Genomic DNA, 20,786 nt, shown 5'->3' on the forward strand with positions numbered 1-20,786 from the left:
CCTAATTAGAGAGAGGGGAATAATTGCTTTTATCCAATTGGTGCCAGTTAGAAGGCTAAGCTCCTCCAACTTGGTCTCCTAGCAACCCAATAAAAATAATAAAAAACACTAAAAAATTAATACAATAAAATACCATAATAACAAAAAATAACTAAAAATTATACAAGAAAACAGTAAAATATAATAAATAAAAAGATAACTTACAATAAAATTAATTTAAAAATACAAATAACGTCAAATAAAAATTACACAACAATTTTTAACCAATACCACCACCACTTTGCCACAGCAACGCGTGGCTGGGCACAGCTAGAGGATATATAAAGAGAGAAATAAAAGGCATCAATAAGAGCATTGTGTAGATCAGTGGTGTCCAACCTTTGGTTCTCCAGATGTTTTGGGATTTCAGCTCCCAGAATTGGACAACCTGGCCAGGACTTCTGAAAGTTGGAGTCCAAAACACTTAGATGTCTGAAAACTATAGGTCTCCATGAAGAGCAATTTAAGGAACTGGGTAGAATCATACCTCGTGGGCCATCCAGTCCAACCCCCTACCAAAAAGCAGGAAAATCACATTCAAACCACCCCCAACAGATGGCCATCCAGCCTCTGCTTAAAAGCCTCCAAAGAAGGAGCCTCCACCACATTTAGCTTGGAGAAAAGAAGGCAGAGAGGAGGCATAATAGCTATGCTTAAATATTTAAACAGAGGCCATATTGAGGAAGAGGCCAGCTAGACTAGAAACAGAACAATAATAATTTTTATAATAACTTTATTTTATATCCCACTCCCATCTCCCCAAAGAGGACTTGGGGCGGCTCACATGGGGACAAGCCTGACATCAACATACAATTAAAACACAATCATAATTTAAACCAATATAAAACAATAAAAAGAGTATAAACAGCATAGAACAGCATAAAACATAAAACATATTAGAATATGGGCATATGGATTCAAATTGTGGGAGAAGTTATTCCATCTAAACATCAGGAAGAGCTTAGAGCTGTTTGGCAGTGGAATATGCTTCCTTTGAGCCCAAAGGAGTCTCATTCCTACTTTTAAACTGAGATCAAATGGGCATCTGTTAAGAGGGTTTTGATTGTACTCTCCTGTCTGGCAGCAAGTTGTTGGATTGATGGCCCTTGAGGTCTCTTCTGACTGATTTTGTGGCTTCACATGCCACAGTTGGGTATATTTGAAAGTGGTAACTAGTGGTTTCCAGGTCAGTGGGAAGTGTCTGAGATCTGTTATATAACCGGATCACTACCTTGAAGTCTGGGCTATGTCCAGGTATATAGAGGTTTGATCTGCACTCTCCAGGGTGCTGAAACCAACTCCTGTAATCGGTTCAGCACCTTGGAGAGCTCCTTTAAAACTCCGACTCCTTTAAAGCCTGCTTAAAGACATCAGAAGAACCTTGTTGGATCAGACCCCAGAAACATTTTGTCCTATCTTCTGTTCCTCCAAAGATCTCTGGGAATCTGTAGCTACCAAATAACAATTAGGGCTGTTGGATTTCATGTTGCTGGGGCAGTGGATCTGTTTTGAGTTTTAGTCCAATGCATGCAAGGTTTATCCCAGGTGCCAAATCTATTTTCAGTGTCTTGGGTAGCACCTTTAGAATCTGGACTCAAATGCAGAAAAGGGAGCAGACCTAGTTATTGTATGCTAGGTGTAGATTCTCAGAGACATTTAACCGGCAAAAATGAAATATTGGACAAGATGTCCTTGTGGTTTGGTCCAGCAGGTTTCGTCTGATCTTCTTAAGCACCTTGGTTGGGTACGCACAGGAAAAGGCACTTGTCCAGAGTCCACAAAACTGTTATTTCTATCCGTTTCTATGCCTTCGACCGACCTCAAAGCAAGGAAACCATTGCGATCTCAGTCTGAGGTCTGTCTTGTACTTCCTCCCATGGGCAGCATCTCAGATTGAGCTGGTTTGGCAGGAGGAAGCGGTGGTTAAGCCACAAATCCTCACATGCAGCAGAAAACGATGGTTGCTCTCATTACTTTGCCAGGGAAAACAGGGGTGGCCAGTGCATTGCAAACAACTGAGCTTCTAACAGTCCAGTCTTCTAGGCTTCTACTGAAAAGTAAGTTCCATACCTCACAACCTCTGAGGATGCCTGCCATAGATGTGGGCGAAACGTCAGGAGAGAATACTTCTGGAATATGGCCACAAAGCCCGAAAGACATACAACAACCAAGTTCCACTCTGTTTACTGAGATTTCAAGTGCATCTACATTGTAAAATAAATGTAGTTTGGCCCTACTTTAACTGCCATGGCTCAATGCTATGGAATTGTGAGAGATGCCACTTGACACTCTATGATAGAGAAGGCTACAAACCTTGCAAAACTATAACTCTCATGGTTCCATAGCATTGAGCTAAGACATGGAAAGAAATGTCAAACTCCATTCATTTAACAATGTAGGTGTACCTTTACTCCCCAATAAATATAAACAGTATAATAGCTTTTAAGATAAACACACACATATATAGATAAAGATAAAGGTTTTCCCCTGACATTAAGTCTAATTGTGTCTGACTCTTTCATTGGTGGGGTTCAAGGGACTCTTTGATTGTAGGTGAACTATAAATCCCAGCAACTTCAACTCCTAAATGTCAAGCTCTATTTCCCCCCAAAATCCACCAGTGTTCACATTTAAACATAATTAGTATTTGTGCCAAGTTTGGTCCAGATCCATCATTGTTTGAGTCCACATTTGCTCTCTGGATATAGGTGAACTACAACTCCCAAACTCAAGGTCAATGCCTACCAAACCCTTCCAGTATTTTCTGTTGGTCATAGGGGTTCTGTGTGGGAAGTTTGGCCCAATCCTATCATTGGGGGGGGGGGGGGTTTCAAGGGGCTCTTTTATTGTAGGTGAACTATACATCCCAGCAACTACAACTCCAAAATGTCAAGGTCTATTTCCCCAATCCCCACCAATGTTCACATTTGGGCATATTGAGTATTTGTGCCAAGTTTGGTCCAGATCCATCATTGTTTGGAGTCCACAGTGCTCTCTGGATGTAGGTGAACTACAACTTCTAAACTCAAGATCAATGCCTACCAAACCCTTCCAGTATTTTCTGTTGGTTATGGGAATTCTGTGTTCCAAGTTTGGTTCAATTCCATCATTGGTAGAGTTCAGATTGCTCTTTGATTGTAGATTAATTATAAACCACAGAAACTACAACTCCCAAATGACAAAATCAATCCACACCCAATGCCATCAGTATTTAAATTTGGACGTATCGGGTATAGTGCCAAATTTTGTCCAGTGAATGAAAATACATCCCTCATATCAGATATTTACATTATGATTCATAACAGTAGCAAAAGTACCATTAAGAAGTAGCAACGAATATAATGTTATGGTTGGGGGTCACCATAACATGAGGAGCTGCATAATAATAATAATAATAATAATAATAATAATAATAATAATAATAATAATAATAATAATAATATTTTTATATCCCGCTCCCATCTCTCCCAGGGGGACTCGGGGTGGTTCACATGGAGAACAAGCCCAATGTCACAATAAATACATCAAAAACATCCGGGCGTCCCCTGGGCAACGTCCTTCCAGACGGCCAATTCTCTCACTCCAGAAGCAACTCCGGTTGCTCCTGACACGAAAAATATACATATATATTGTATGTACATACAACTTGTAAGCCACTCTGAGTCTCCTTTGGGTTGAGAGAGGGTGGGGGTATAAAAACAGCAAACAGCAAATGTCACATATAATAAATAGTCATACAATAAAACCATATAACAGCATAAAACAGGATAAAACAGCATATCAGAACAATGAGTCTGAGCATAGTGCAATATATATAAGGTAAGGTTTTCCCCTGACGTTAAGTCCAGTCATGTCTGACTCTGGGGGTTGGTGCTCATCTCCATTTCTAAGCCGAATAGCCGGCGTTGTTCGTAGACCTCCAAGGTCATGTGGCCATAGGCATGACTGCATGGAGTGCTGTTACCTTCCCAATGGAGCGGTACCTATTGATCTACTCACATTGGCATGTTTTCGAACTGCTAGGTTGGCAGAAGCTGGAGCTAACAGAGGGTGCTCACTCTGCTCCCGGGATTTGAACCTGCGACCTTTCAGTCTGCAAGTTCAGCAGCTCAGTGCTTTAACACACTTCGCCACTGGGGCTCCTTGTCAGAGTATTGCGCACAGCGTAGTAGCAGATGAATGATGTCAGTTGAGTGCAGAACGAAGGGACGTCAGAGACGAAGTAAAAAGTATGTACAAAGTTTTACTTGACAAGACAAACAGACTTGCAGACGATAGACATAGGACTTTCAATCAAGACAAACAGCACGGATCTTCTCAGCAGGCAGAAACAGCTCATCTGATGCAATCAGCTATATACAAAACCACTTGTAGTCTGGACACTCCTCTTTGTGTTCCAGCCACACATCCAAGGTCAATACAGCTTCTTACCAAATTAACTCTTTACACACTATAGCATTTCCTGGATGATGCAATACATGCTAGACACAAATTTCATTTAAACACTACTAATACACAAATCCCACATTAACACTCCTGACAATATATATATATAGAGGAAAAAATTATACAGGCTCAATGTAAGGCTCAGGATAAAATATAGGGCTATCAGGAAGAGTAATCTCATTTAAAAATAAAATCAACAAGAGAGGAACATCGATAAGGTGCGAAGGCTGTGACAACTACTTCTCTAACTGGGGCTATTCAGTCAAAAGCATTTCGAAATAGCCATGTTTTGAGGGGTCGTGGCATTAGGAAAGTTGAGAACCACTGTTTTAGATGAAGCATCCCTTCTACTGTGAAACAATTGGAACCATGTCTCTTTAAGATAGTGCCTAGCGCTGGACAGTTTTTGCGATGATTCATATTAGAAATAATTCCCACTACAACAAAAAGAAAGCAATTGGCTATTTGGATTGTTCAGAACTAATTGAAACATGCACAATCAGGGCCATAGTTACCAGCGCCGAGGGTGCTTCGGACAAAGAAGGATGGGTTTCTACGTAAATAGGCCTCGCTTTCCTCTGACCATTTTGCAGCCCTAATGATAAGCCTTTCTCCTTTCCATCTTTCTAATTGCCTTCTCCTTTTGCAGTGTCCCCCGTGTCTGCAGAGGTCGCCGCATGCAAATGTAAGTCAAGGGGCTTTGGATAATACAGCATTAATTTTCTAAGGAGCTCCGGACGAGGTGTGCAAATGGCTCCCCTGGTTGCAAACTCAGGAGGACAGTTGCAATGGCTTGCAGGTTCAGGCTTCATTCAACTCCCTTTGGCGTCCTTCTCTTTCACTAAAGGTTGGGGTCAGACATGGAGATGGTTACTGGGATTTGGATACACTGCCAATTTGGGACCCTTCATTACTGTAGAGGTGACCCTACTCAATTTGAACAGATTTAGCCTATCCATTCCCTTCTACTGCCCTGATTTGGCAGGCATTGTCCTAATATCCTCAGCCTTCCCACTTCTTCGGCTGCTTCAAAAATGTCCCAGCTTCCCTCGTCTCCTCCCACTTTTGCCCTCAATTCACTTCCATTGCTGCAAGCTGAGCTCAACGTTAAAAAATAGTATGTACCATATATACTTGAGTATAAGCCGAGTTTTTCAGCTCTTTTTTAGGATTGAAAAGCCCCCCCCTCAGCTTATACTTAGTTATTGTGTGCTAGGTGTAGATCAGTGATCAGTGAGTAAGGCTTCAAAACTTGCTCATGTTGGGTTCCCAATGCTGAGTAAGGCTTCAAAACTGGCTCATGGTGGGTTCCCAACGCTGAGTAAGGCTTCAAAACTTGCTCATTGTGGGTTCCCAACACTGAGTAAGGCTTCAAAAGTTGCTCATTGTGGGTTCCCAACACTGAGTAAGGCTTCAAAACTTGCTCATTGTGGGTTCCCAACACTGAGTAAGGCTTCAAAACTTGCTCATGGTACGTTCCCAATGCTGAGTAAGGCTTCAAAACTTGCTCATGGTACGTTCCCAATGCTGAGTAAGGCTTCAAAACTTGCTCATGGTGGGTTCCCAACACTGAGTAAGGCTTCAAAACTTGCTCATGGTACGTTCCCAATGCTGAGTAAGGCTTCAAAACTTGCTCATTGTGGGTTCCCAACACTGAGTAAGGCTTCAAAACTTGCTCATGGTACGTTCCCAATGCTGAGTAAGGCTTCAAAACTTGCTCATGGTACGTTCCCAATGCTGAGTAAGGCTTCAAAACTTGCTCATGGTGGGTTCCCAACACTGAGTACGGTTTCAAAACTTGCTCATGCTGGGTTCCCAATGCTGAGTACTCAGAAGAGAGCAGGAATCATTCAAATGGGTCTAAACCAGTGGTTCCCAAACTTATTTGGCCTGCCGCTCCCTTTCCAGAAAAAATATTACTCAGCACCCCCTGGAAAGGGGGCGTGGCTTAGAGGGGTGTGTGGCTCCTGCTCAAGAGGGCGGGGCTGAGCCACTCCCCTAGTCCAAGATGCAGGGCTATGAGGGGAAGTGGGCGGGGCCACAAATGGGCGGCCAGGACTGGGATGAGCTTCTATACCTGTGTTTTGCGAGGACACAGGGGGAGGGGCTAGAGGAGGGGGCGGGGCCTCTTTCCAAGTGCCTGATGGGGCTGAACCTCTCTACCCCACCCCCATGTTCTAACAAGCGCCTCAGGGGAGGTAAATAGAGGCTCTTGGGAAGAGGCCCTGCCCCCAACCCCACCCTTTAGTCTTAAAAGGTCTCTCAGGAGAGGTATAGAGGCTCATCCCTGTCTCACGCTCTTGGGAAGAGGCCCCGCCCCCACACCTAGCCCCGCCCTTTAGTCCTAAAAGGCCTCTCAGGAGAAGTATAGAAGCTCAGCCCTGTCTCAGGCTCTTGGAAGGAGGCCCCGCCCCCACACCTAGCCCTGCCCTTTAGTCCTAAAAGGCCTCTCAGGAGAGGTATAGAGGCTCAGCCCTGTCTCGCGCTCTTGGAAGGAGGCCCCGCCCCTGCCCCTAGCCCTGCCCTTTAGTCCTAAAAGGCCTCTCAGGAGAGATATAGAGGCTCAGCCCTGTCTCAGGCTCTTGGAAGGAGGCCCCGCCCCCTTTCCTAGCTCCACCCTCTGTGTCCCAACAAGTGCCTCAGGAGAGGTATAGATTCTCAGCCCTGTCTCGGGTAATTGGGAAGAAGCCACGCCCACTCCTTTAGCTCCGCCCCCTGTGTGTCCTAACAGGCGCCTCTTGTGCTCAGCCCTGTCTCCGGCATTTGGGAAGAAGCCACACCCCTCCCCTGGCCCCACCCCCGTGTCCTAATAGGTGCCATCACCGCCCCCCTGGATCGCTGCAGCACCCACCAGGGGGCAGCAGTGCCCACTTTGGGAATCACTGATATAGACCAAGACGCTTTCAGCCATAATGAGTCATCTTTGTATAGATAACCTCCCAGGTATTTTGGTCTAAGGGCCACTGCAATATGATGGATACAAGACATTCCTCTGTCTCTAGAGACTTCGCATGGATGTGGCTCCTTTTGCCTTCAAAGACTATATACATCATGCCAGTCTCCAACTATTTCGCATTGTATCTGCATTACCCGTTGCTTCTCTTCTCAGGTAGCTTTGTCCCAGTTCTGCTCATCCATCCAAACTGGAGTTTTTTTCCCCTCCCCATATAATGCAAATCATACTTCTACAGACTATGCAAAACAAGCCTGTTAATTTGGGCTTTTTTTAATGCTTTGCATTTGCTCCCGGCACATTGCAGGGAAGCGAAGAAGCTAGCAGCGGGAAGAGACCCGATATCGCTGCTTCTGGCTTTTCGCATAAATTAATTTCCCTCTGAATCTGAGCTCATTGGACAATGCAGGGAAAGAGGCACGGAAGGGGAAATGTGATAGAGGCATATAAAATTATTCAAGGTCTGCGGGGAAAGTAGATAGGGAAATATGTTTCCTCCTCTCTCATTATGCCATTGGGACTCAATGGAGTTGTTCACTGAAGATGAACAGGAGGGGATTTATGTAAACGCCTCCTCACATAATGTATAGTTAAACTGCGGAACTCATTGCCACAAGATGTTTCTTTCATTAACACTTACTTCTCATCCATCATGGGTCCCAAGACAGGTTATAATATAGGTCATCCAGTACATATAATAGTATACTTCCAGCACAAGTATCATTAAAATATATAGTTTACTATATAGTTTGAACATCCCTTATCTAATAATAATAATAATAATAATAATAATAATAATAATAATAATAATAATAATTTTATACCCCACCTCCATCTCCTCGGGGGGACTCTGGGCAGCTTACAAATACAGAACGAACATAGAATAACATCAAGTACCAAAAAATGAGCAAATTTAAATTAAAAAGACAAAATAAAATCACAATCATTAATAAAACACAGGTTAAAATACAGCAATGAAATCATAAAATGAACTGGGTAAAAGTGCACTAAGTGGGACTTGTAAACATGGATATTCTGATATTAAAAATCATACACATTGTTGACTGACAAAGTGGCATCTTGGATTTCTGGCGGATTCAATGCACAAAATTATTTAAAATATTGTATGAAATTACCTTCAAACGATGTGCATAACACAGAAATAAATTTGGTGTTTAGACTTGGGTCCCACCTCAAAAAAACTATATATTTTTCTGCCTACCCACTGACAGTTACTTCAACTTTATTGGTTGGTTTGATGGTTGATTTATTTTTGCTATAATGGTCCTGTTTTTTCTGTTTTTTATGCTATTATTTATGCACTTACTGTGTACCATCTATGCACTTAGTATGTTCATATTTTGTATTTTAACTCTGTTGATGGGGCTCGTCCCCATGTAAGCCGCCCCGAGTCCCTTTGGGGAGATGGTGGGGTACAAAAATAAAGTTATTATTATTATTATTATTATTATTATTATTATTATTATTATTATTATTTGAAACACAACAAGATGAGTCCACAGCAGACACCCTGCTGGCTTTGTATTGGATCACACGTCGGACACTATTATTATTATTATTATTATTATTATTGACACAACGACATAGTACGACATAGCAAACAAGATAGATATTATTATTATTATTATTATTATTATTATTATTATTATTATTATTATTATTATTATTATTTGCAAATAGAAGAAACCTGAAATTGAAAATATTTTTGGGTCCCAAGCATTTTGGATACCATATCCCCAACCTGTATCAAGAGTTTCTAATATATATATATATATATATATATATATATATATATATATTCCTTTAGATTTGGGGACCATACTGTATATTCATATTATCTTTTTCTCTCCTTAGGACACATTGGGTCCTGTAGGGCTAAAGGTAAGTGACTGTTTGAAAAAGCCAAATCCATTCCCATCCTTTTTCAGCTGGTTTTAAATATCCCAGTTTCTCTTCTCACTTCCCTCTTTGTCTTCCACTTATCTGAATGGCTGTAAATACTAAGTCGTTGGTAGCCAGTTACCTCAACAGAAAAGAGAAGATAGGACAATGCATCCACACTGTAGAATTAATGCAGTTCGACACCACTTGAATTACCATGTCTCTATGCTATGGAATCATGGGAGCTATAGTTTTACTACATCTTTAACCTTCCTTACCCAAGCGTTCTGCTGCTTTCCCAAAGTGCAAATCCCATTATTCCATAGCAGTGAGACATGGCAGTTAAAGTGATATCAAACCACATTAATTCTACAGTGTAGATGCACTCTCAGTTTGCTGAGGCCTCTCTCAACATGTCTCTTCCTCCTCACCAGTAAGGTTTGCCATCTTAACCAAACTCCGATGTTGCTTAGCTGGATGTGTCCCATTTTCCATCTGTGAGATGCTGACAGGACCGAGACTCCATAACGCTCTTTTTTGAGCTTCTACCTTCCATCATCCTCCAGCCTTCAGGCTTGCTGTCATTGGCAAGGCTCATTGGCAAGGCTGGAGACTACCATTGCTTTTTTGCATCTGTTGTAAAAGCCTCCTCCTGATCACATTTGAGCAGAACATTCCCATTTTTACTAGCATATGGATCCCGGCACCAGTAATGTTTGTCATGTGTCTGGATGGCACATTGTTCCTTCCTTCATCTTAGCCAGATCTGTTCTTTTCTCTCTTAAGAGCTTCATCCCCCATGCTGTTAGCTGGAGATACAGAGAGGCACACAATCACATTTCTGTAATTGCAAAAGTGTTTTATCGGAGCCTGATTTCAGTATGTTTTAAGTGATGTAACAACACCCTCTTCCACTGCTGGGTTGCCAGACCCAAAAGACCCACTGCTGTTGTTAGAACTTCTATTAAGCCTGGTATTAATTTTTAATATTAGAGATTCAAAGCCAGGATTTCTGTCTTCTTTCTGGCTGCATCTACACTGTAGAGTATGACACCACTTTAACACTCCAATTCTCTTGAGAATGTTTAAGCACTTTGTCCTTCTACGCTCCCAAATTGCACTACAATTATATATCGCTGCACTTTTGACTAGACCGGCCTCCCATCTAACTCCACTTCTCCTATGTCTTCATCCCATGCTCTAAAATTGGGTTTTACCATTATTGTATTATTACTGTATTGTACCACTTTGTTTTAATGTGTTTTATAGGTTGAAGATGCTGTTTTTACATGTATCTTATTTGCTTTTATCTGTTTTCTGGGCTTGGCCCTGTGTTAGCTGCCCCGAGTCTCTGCGGGGAGATGGAGCTGGGATAGAAAAATAAAATAATAATAATAATAATAATAATAATAATAATAATAATAATAATTATTATTGTGCTGTCGTGTCTGGGCATGGCCCCATGTAAGCCGCCCCGAGTCCCTCCGGGGAGATGGGGCGGGATATAAGAATAAAATTATTATTATTATTATTATTATAATTGGAGCCCCGGTGGCGAAGTGTGTTAAAGTGCTGAGCTGCTGATCTTGTGGACCGAAAGGTCCCAGGTTCAAATCCCGGGAGCGGAATGAGCGCCCACTGTTGGCCCCAGCTCCTGCTAACCTAGCAGTTCGAAAACATGCAAATGTGAGTAGATCAATAGGTACCGCTCCGACGGGAAGGTAACGGCGCTTCATGCAGTCATGCCGGCCACATGACCTGGAGATGTCTATGGACAATGCCGGCTCTTCGGTTTAGAAATAGAGATGAGCACCAACCCCCAGAGTCGGTCACGACTGGACTTAACGTCAGGGGAAACCTTTACCTTACCATTATGATTATTATGATGATGATGATGATTATTATTATATTTGGAGTCCCTGGTGGCACAGCGTGTTAAACCCATGTGCCGGCAGGACTGATGACATGAAGATTGGTTTGCTGACCTGAAGGTTGCTGTTTCGAATCCAACCCAAGGAGAGCTCGGATGAGCTCCCTCTGTCAGCTCCAGCTTCATGTGGGGACATGCGAGAAACCTCCCACAAGGATGGTAAAAAATCATCAAAACATCCGAGCGTCCCCTGGACAACGTCCTTGCAAACGGCCAATATTCTTACACCAGAAGTGACTTGCAGTTTCTCAAGTCTCTCCTGACATGACAAAAAAAAACAACAACTATGGATTATCTACCAAAGAGTGCTAGTGCCTCACCAAACTACAATTCCTAAGGGGTCCATAGAACTGAACCGTAGAAGTTAAAGTGGAGGCAAACTGCATTAATTTCACAGAAAGCCTAAGAAAGTATATCATTATCTCCTGCTGTGTTTTTTAAATGTATAATTGCATGAAGATAGTTCATTTCTGAAAGACTTCCATGTATTTTTGCAGGGTGGGAAAGGTGAGCGTGGACCACCAGGGAACTATGGGTCCAAAGGGGAAAAAGGCGACCGGGTAAGTTGCAATGTAGGGCAGAGGTGGCCAAAGTGGGGACCCAACGTGAAGCTCCAAAATGCATAGAATCCCATACTTTAAAGCATTGTTTGTATCAATTTCCAGTTCTTCCTTGTTTTCATATACGAGGGCTATCCAGAAAGTATATTACGTTTTGGAATTAAAAATGAACAAAGTATAGGAGAAAACATTTACCATATGCAGTTGAAAGCCACACCCAAATACCACATCTCACATAGTCGCCATTCAGATCTAAGCACTTACCATAGCAATGAATGAGCTTTGCAACTCCTTCCCCACTAAATTCTGCCGCTTGCGTCCTCAACCGCTTGTTTCCAACAATGGGGGCGTAGCTGGCAACACAGTGTTTTGGCGACACTGCGCAGCTGTGGCAAGGGGTGACCGGCTGGTTGAGGATGCAAGCGGCATAATATAGTGGGGAAGGAGTTGCAAAGCTCATTCATTGCTACGGTAAGTGCCTAAGTTTGAATGGCGATTTCGTGAGATGTGGTATTTGGGTGTGGCTTTCAACTACATATGGTAAATGTTTTCTCCTATACTTTGTTCATTTTTAATTCCAAAACGTAATCTACTTTCTGGATAGCCCTCATATTTGCATGAATTCTGCCATAGCGATTCACTCTGCAACTTTCCTCACATACCATAGGGCAGGGATGGCCAAAGTGAGGACCCAATGTGAAGCTCCAAAATGCATAGAATACCATACTGTATCAATTTCCAGTTGACCTCAAAACCAACAACAGTGACTAAAACAGGTCCCAAAACAAAGTTTGTTGGTTGGCCCATCCTTGATTTGTAACTTTGCAAGTCGGACATCATATCTGCAAGCCTTGTCTCTAAATCCAAACCCCACTCTCCTGACTCCTGATAGTCTTCTAAGATGTTCATGTAACACAACTCCAATCACCTCTTGTCATGACATCTAATGAGGAGGAATAAAAGAGTTTTAGTCCAACATCTGGAGAGCCACATACAATGACATGGAGAGTCAGATTTGGCCCATGGACTTTGAGTTTGACACATGTGCCTTATATACTTATAGGTTGTTCAATGAACACATACCTTCCATCTATGTCAGTGGTTCTCAACCTGGGGTCCCCAGATGTTTTTGGCCTTCAACTCTTAGAAATACTAACAGCTGGTAAAATGGCTTGGATTTCTGGGAGTTGTAGGCCAAAAACATCTGATGACCTGATGACCTCGACATATTTTGCACCTTGGCCCAGATTCGTAAATTCAACTCATGTTTTTTAATATCTATCTTGTATGCTGACTTTTTATGACTGTTTTTATCAATATTGTTGTTTATTGTTGATTGTTTGTTTTATTGCATTGTTCGCTTTTATATTGTTATGTCCAGGCATGGCCCCATGTCAGCCGCCCCGAGTCCCTTCGGGGAGATGGGGCGGGGTATAAGAATAAAGTTATTATTATTATTATTATTATTATTATTATTATTATTATTATTATTATTATTACAGTAGAGTCTCACTTAGCCAAGCCTCGCTTATCCAAGCTTCTGGATAATCCAAGCCATTTTTGTAGTCAATGTTTTCAATATATCATAATATTTTGGTGCTAAATTAGTAAATACAGTAATTACAACATAACATTACTGCGCATTGAACTACTTTTTCTAGCAAATTTGTTGTATAACATGATGTTTTGGTGCTTAATTTGTAAAATCATAACCTAATTTGATGTTTAATAGGCTTTTCCTTAATCCCTCCTTATTATCCAAGATATTCGCTTATCCAAGCTTCTGCCGGCCCGTTTAGCTTGGATAAGTGAGACTCTACTGTATTATTATTATTATTATTATTATTATTATTATTATTATTATTATTATTATTATCTGGAGACCCTAGGTTGAGAACCACTGATCTATGAGTTTAAGGTGCATATGAAGCATAAATGAATCTTGTATTTAGATTTGGGTCCCATCTCCAAAATGTATATCATTATGTACATCTATGCAAATCTAAAAAAAAAATCCAAAACTCTTCAGATCTCAAGTATTTAGGATAGGAGATACTAAAGTTGTATGGTTTTAGAAAATAATCTTTTGTGACCTATTTTCTCCTCATCATCTTCCAGGGTGCTGACTGTGTCCGAATCTCACCGGAAGCCCCTTTGAAGGTGAGTAGTCTCCCATCTCTGGGGACAAGCCACCCTCACGTTGACTTTCTCTTTCAACTCATCCGTTGTCCAATGTTGCCCTCCTGACGTTCCCTCTGTTTCTTCCTTCTCTTTTATGAAGTGTGCCGAAGGTCCGAAAGGGGAGAAGGGAGAGCGAGGAGAAAAGGTAAAGTGCATGTCTATGAAAAAGACATTTATGTTTTGATTGTCTCCCAATTGTGCTCTCTTCTTCCAAGAAGCCCGTAGTACACCTCGGTTGCACCACCCAGCCTTTGACAAACATCTGCATGAAATTAATTGGAATATGCTATTAATTTGCTTAAATTATACTTATAAATTACTCAAGTTTCCTAAAAAAATAAAATAAAGATAATGCACATAAAAGTAGGACACCAGGGATGCTGGAAATGTTACTGTAGAAAAGCTGTCTTGAGAAGTTTCAGGGAGATGCCAGTTGACAAAGATTCAGGGAACTGTCAATTGAAAAAGATTCAGGCAGCTGTCACTTGAAAAAGTAACTTTACAGTCAGCTCTCCATATTAACGGAAGTTAGGGGCCTGGGACCCCCAAGAAATTGAAAAAAAAAACCATAAAGAAATTGCTATTTGTTTCAACCTGAGAGAACATCTCTCTACGTCTTCCAGATCCAGTTCAGTTGGACGCTGACTATAGAATGGCATTGGAAGAACTAAACATTCCTGAAGAATATAATCTGTGAATAATCAAACCTGAAAAGGTTTTTAAAAAATTGAAATATGGAATGATGACTGTATAGTTTTTTCCAAGTTGCCTCCTAATCGTAGCCCACTTCTTCTGTGATGTTACCAAATGTGGCACTATCACCATGACCATGAACAAATAAATATGATACATAAAACAAATAATAATCTAGATCTGTGATGAAGCTGCAGTCCGGAGCAGATTCACACCCAACATTACTACAGACGTGGAAACCCACTTGTCACCATCAGTAGACCCAAAGCCTATGAAGATACACAATCTGGAGCTGGAATAAGCATGAAGATATGGAGACGGAGCAAAATCCTGTGAGATACAACATCTTGCAGACTTGGGTTTTTTGTAATTGATCCGCTCAGTCCCTTCTTTTTCTTCTTCCTGGCTTAAACTGAGCACATTCATTTAGGATGACCTGACTTGATGGGTTAAGAAAAGGACCCTTCATCTCCATTTGCCAGGCTCTCTTGACCTCAGTGATACTGCCCTGAATAATTTGCTGACTGTTTGCACTTCTTTGCTGCATCTCCCCTGTGTTGCTTCTTGTTTTCTACGTCAAGTGCATTCATTTGAAGAGCAGCCAGGGAGACGAGTTCACCGGGCCAAAGTTTATACTGTGAATGATAAATATTTAGACGCCGCATCCTGCAGCCAGGCTGGGGAAGACGCTGTGTACATCTCTGTCTCAGTCCACCAGCTGCTTCTGGCCCTTTCCACTTGATCTGTTGATGCTAAAATATTGCAGCTATATGTTTAAATCTGAAACTAGGGGCTGGTAAAGGGCAACCCACAGACCATGTTCGGCCTCATGTCACCTGCCAATTCTACACCTGCCCCATTTTTCTGTTGGATTTTTCACCCCAGAGAGTGCCCACATAGGCCAAAATGGAGCAGTTTGTCCCTTTCTACTTTCCACAACCCTATCTCGCACCTTCAGATCTTGTGTCTTTAGACCTAAATGGTGGTTGGAAATGATATGGTGTCACTTTGGTGTACTAAGAAGCAGCAGTAGACCCACAAGGAAATCATGGAATAAAAAGATTGGTTATCATAGCAATTGGGACTCTTTGCTGGTAAGTGTTGCACCCCAAAGGTACGTGAACACTCTGAAAACCACACTGGGACCAAGCATTCAAGCAAAGCAGTTTATTGAGGGATATATATATATATATTTGCAAGCAAACAGTGGAAACAGTCAATAGATTCAGTAGTCCATAATATAATGTCCACAATAGTTCAAAAGATAGTTCTTCAAAGTCTTTCAAAGTTATAATCCACAAACAGAACTCAAAGAGTTGCAATGAAGAGTCAATGTCAGTAAGCAGCCAGGAGTTGCAGGAATCAGGGACAAGACGCAGCAAAACAACAACTGTAATCCACCTGGAAGGTATTCCTTGGAAAGCAGGGAAACCAGAGTAACAAGGCGAGGTATACTTGAGAGTAGCAAGGCACGAACCCCAACTGGGTATCCTGGAAACAGCACGGGAACAAGGCAAGGATCAGGACACAGGAATGGAGATGCTTCTCCCAAGAATGGCAATGTTGACACCGCAACGAAAACAAGGAGCGAGGTCCCTTTAAGGAAAACTCAAGGTTACCGCTCAATGAGATCCAGGGCAATCACAGCTTCACATGGGAAAGTTTATTCATTACAGCGCTTGAGAGCCAAATGTTTACTACTTCTCAGCACTTCCCTTTGACTCCTATCCTGTGAGATAGATTGTCTGCGATCAAAAGACACATCCTCCCCTACCACAACTTCATCTGGTAAATCCAGCCTTGAGTTAACATCGGAATGTTCCCCAATTAGCTGTACCTCTGGAAGCACAACTTCAGGCACCTGCAAAGACATTGGGCTCTGATCCAAATCCCAGAGAGGCTCAAAATCCAAATCAGCCTCTGAGTTCCACTCCATCTCCTGTGGAGGGCCAGATTGTGACGGCTGAGCTATAACAGTAAGTATGTCCTCTTATCATGGCCGGCCTCTTCTGTGATGACCAGGGAGGATGCCACTTGTTACCACCACCAATGGCCAACACATCATTGGTAGCCTTTTTCAAGAATTAAACTATTCATCCTGGCCCCACCCAATGTAGCTTATGGCATCCATATCAACCAGATGGTGAATCTATTCTGGGTCTTATTCCAACTTTGAATGAGCTGTCCAAGGTGCTGAATGTATTTGTAGGATAATGTTCAACAACTTGGATAGCTTCTGTAGAGTTCAATGGTTCCTAAACCCAGGTTCTCTAGGAATTTTGTACAGTAGAGTCTCACTTATCCAACATAAACGGGCCGGCAGAATGTTGGATAAACGAATATGTTGGATAATAAGGAGGCATTAAGGAAAAGCCTATTAAATATCAAATTAGGTTATGATTTTACAAATTAAGCACCAAAACATCATGTTATACAACACATTTGACAGAAAAAGTAGTTCAATACGCAGTAATGTTATGTTGTATTTACAGTATTTATGAATTTAGCACCAAAATATCACAATATATTGAAAACATTGACTACAAAAATGCGTTGGATAATCCAGAACGTTGGATAAGCAAGTGTTGGATATGTGAGACTCTACTGTACTTCAGCTCCCAGAATCCCTAATCATTGATCAAGTTGGCGAGACTTCTAAAAATTGAAGTCAAAAACACCTGAAGGACCCAAGTTTGGGAAACATTGAAGTAGATTTTCACTGGCATTGGGGTCATCATTCCTTGCCAGTTCCAGCTTAAAGCCATCATGCCTGATTGACAACTCCCAAGGTTATTGGAAATGGGAAGGATTCAGAGGAAAAGATAGGTTGTCCACAGGCCCATCTCCTTTCTTCAAGCATTGTTTAAACTTATGGACCTTTGTCTTTGATGGGATCCCTACTTCTTCTATCCATATCTGGCTCCTGAAAAAGATTGTGATAACCCATATTCCAGAACAAGAAACATAAACATCTCTTGGTGTGCAGTGTAGGGTTCTGTTCTGGATTGAATCCCTTCCATTTGAAATAGTTTGAACTATAAAAATCATGGATTAATAAAAGAATTATCTTGCCAACAGGGGCCTTCAGGATTGGCTGGGAGCACTGGGCAGAAGGTAAGCTTTGGGGAATCGGAACCCGGGAAAGTGCTGTGATTCATTGATTCATGCAGCTCTGTTTTAAGTCTATGAAATTACCCTCAAGGTTAAGCTTTACCTAAGCAGAAATTCCATGGGGAAATGACAAAACTGAGTCTCATATTCTCAGGGAGAGGCATTTGGGTGAAATAATCACTTAAAGTGGGGGGGGGGGGGGTAGAGAAGTCATATGTAGGCCACAATCAGGAGTTTGCTCATCCTATCCTAGAACAAGTCAAAGAAGAAAATGGATCGATCACTAAGGTCTTCTCATTTGTCTCCGACAGGGACAGAAAGGAGAGAAGGGTGAATTTGGAATTCAAGGCAAAACAGGAAGCCCAGGACGTGATGTAAGTTGTACAACCATATTCTGTATTCTTTGACCTTTCTTCTCCTTATTCCATTATGTGTGAAGGTGACACTCCATGGAAGCCACCAGGTGCCTGTAGAGAAACCTCTAAACAAGAACCCTACAAGCAGGACCCAATGACAGTCACTTCTTCTATTGTTCCCACCTTTGACTAGACAACTCAGATGGAGATCTAGTCATGGGTTTCCTGTAGATAACTGGTTGAACACTGTAAGAAGATGGCCCTTTGGTCAGATGCAGTCTGGTCCTCCGTATGTTCTTCTGTCTTGGGTTGGTTCCACTCCTAAAGGTGATATTATGGTAGCACGTAAATAAACACACAACCACAGCTAGATCACAGCTTAGCTTTGAAGATGGTGACAATTGTCAGTGTCCTCTAGGCAAGTTGGAGGTGCATAAATGCTTCATAAGTGTAAGTCCCTTTTTGGACAAGCCATAGAGGACTATTCCCTTACCCTTCTCATCTTTTTTAAAGCATCAAGCTTCATTGAGTGGTCACTGCTATTCCTTCTTACCAGTAAGAGGTGGGAGGAAGGAATCTACACCATGAAGACCCAAGTGCTTTTGGCTTCTTGGGGGATAAAAAGACCTTTGCACTCCATTTGAGATTGGTTGCTCCTTTTCTTCCCTTTTTTGACCAAGCTGAGACCGATGGTTTCTTTATGGTCTCAATCACCTCCCTCTTCCCTCAGTTCTCCACCTGTCGCACCTCAGGTTAGCTTCACCTTGCATACAAAATGTAGTCTTTTGTGGTTTATTAAAAAATAGGCAGTAAAATAGTTCATAAAAGGTAAAAGTTCAGTTCCAAAATATAGTTACAAAACAAGGCTGTAATCATCAAATCCATAGAAGCATAGGCAAGAACCAAAGTCCTTTCAAAGGAAGCCAAAATCCCAACAACGAGAATATATCCAGGCTACAAGGTAATACAGGAACACACACTTGATATAGGAAAGCAGACTTGGTTCTTGACTCCAGCTAAAAAGTTGCTTTGACAAAGATATCTCTTTCAGTAGACTGTTTTAATAGCATAACATGAAGGCATTTCTTTGCCCTTTGACCTCCCTCTTATTTGCTATTTGAAGGCTTCTACGCAACCCCCGAAATTCCAGCCGACTAACTCTATCGAGCTCAGCAGCCTCATTGTTAAGGCCATTAAGGCCACTGAGCTCGTTAGTGTTATCAGAGCTACTCTCCCTTTCTGCTTCTCGCACCTGAAAACCATCAACAGAAACAACATCATTTCTTCCCATGGGAAAAACTCCCTGCTCTTCATCTCCCACAGCAGGAACACTCTGCACCTGAATCCCATAATTCCCATCAGAGTCATCTTGAAACTCTTCCTGAATCTGAATCCCATCATTATGCACTTGCATCCCAGAATCCTCAATCAGAGTCACACAAAGGCAAAGGCTGTCACAACACCACCAGTAAATGACATCAGTAGGGTCCCTTCTCAATGTTTGACATCTCTCAAGCAATGGGAGGACATGGAACTATATATCTAGGCAGGATCTCAGCCAAATTGCAATAAACGTCATGAGACTCACATGTTCTAACACCCCATGTTTTCCTCCTACAGGGTCGACCTGGGGAGATCTGTGTGGTGGGACCCAAAGGCCAGAAGGTACTTTCCTGCTCAAACTCAAGAGGGTGGTAGTTACTCCGGGGAGATATGACTCCTCTTCTGGTGCACACACCACTTGTAATGGCTTTGCTTATATTCTAGGGTGACCCAGGATTTGTTGGTCCTGAAGGGCTTGCTGGGGAACCAGGACCCCCTGGAAAACCTGGTCCTCCTGGAGCCGGCCTTCCAGGAAAACCGGTAAGGAGATTTCCCCTTCTCTTTTCCTGTCTCTAGTTCTAGTTTTCTAGTATTGATATCCTGTAGAAATATAAGCCTTCACTATAAATATGCTAAACGTGTAATTCAGGTAAGAGCTGAACTAAAAAGCAAAAAATGGGAATTTGTGAACAGGTGGGATATTGAAGCTGGTTTATTTATTTCTTGCTGTATTTCAAAGATCGATTATCAATGGTACAGCTGTTGCAAGCACTTCAAAATAGGAATGGAAATAATATCTGAAAATGGGTGAAAAATACAGAGTGGACCCCATACCCACAGGAACTATATCTATGGTTACATTTATCCACATCCACAAATATATGAGGGCTATCCACAAAGTAGGTTACCTGAGATTGTATTATTGAGATGTGTCTTTCAGCTGCATATGGTAAATGATTTCTCCTATACTTTGTCCTTTCTAAAATCCAAAACGTAACCTACTTTGTGGATAGCCCTTGTATTTTCATATTGGAGGATTCTTGAAATCCTGATCAGGAAATTTACTTTGCATAAAATTGCTTTGCACAAAACCTACACAAGATGGTTTTTTCCGACTAAAATAATATTTTCTCTGCATGGAAACCTGTTTTGTGTGCAGAAAACTTCAGACAAAACAATACCATACATATTTCGTACAAAAAGCATTCCAAACCGCAAACACTTTTTGAAAAGTGTGGTATTGTTGGAGAATTGCTTCAACAAGTGCTGCATTGCTTTTTCCTCCCAAGAAT

The 20,786-nt window shown here is 41.7% G+C and overlaps 1 protein-coding gene across 1 annotated transcript in view; it reads left to right on the forward strand.

Moving 5' to 3' along the window:
• Positions 1-20,786, forward strand: part of col16a1 (collagen type XVI alpha 1 chain) — a 167,914-nt gene that overhangs the window by 55,770 nt on the left and 91,358 nt on the right. The window contains exons 10-18 of the mRNA XM_062962528.1: positions 5,135-5,170; positions 9,314-9,340; positions 11,768-11,830; positions 13,949-13,990; positions 14,112-14,156; positions 17,783-17,818; positions 18,127-18,189; positions 19,792-19,836; positions 19,939-20,034. Of these exons, the coding sequence (XP_062818598.1) occupies positions 5,135-5,170; positions 9,314-9,340; positions 11,768-11,830; positions 13,949-13,990; positions 14,112-14,156; positions 17,783-17,818; positions 18,127-18,189; positions 19,792-19,836; positions 19,939-20,034 (453 nt within the window). The remainder of the gene's footprint in view (positions 1-5,134; positions 5,171-9,313; positions 9,341-11,767; positions 11,831-13,948; positions 13,991-14,111; positions 14,157-17,782; positions 17,819-18,126; positions 18,190-19,791; positions 19,837-19,938; positions 20,035-20,786) is intronic.

This window comes from Anolis carolinensis, unplaced genomic scaffold, assembly GCF_035594765.1.
Source record: "Anolis carolinensis isolate JA03-04 unplaced genomic scaffold, rAnoCar3.1.pri scaffold_10, whole genome shotgun sequence".
NCBI lineage: Eukaryota > Metazoa > Chordata > Lepidosauria > Squamata > Dactyloidae > Anolis > Anolis carolinensis.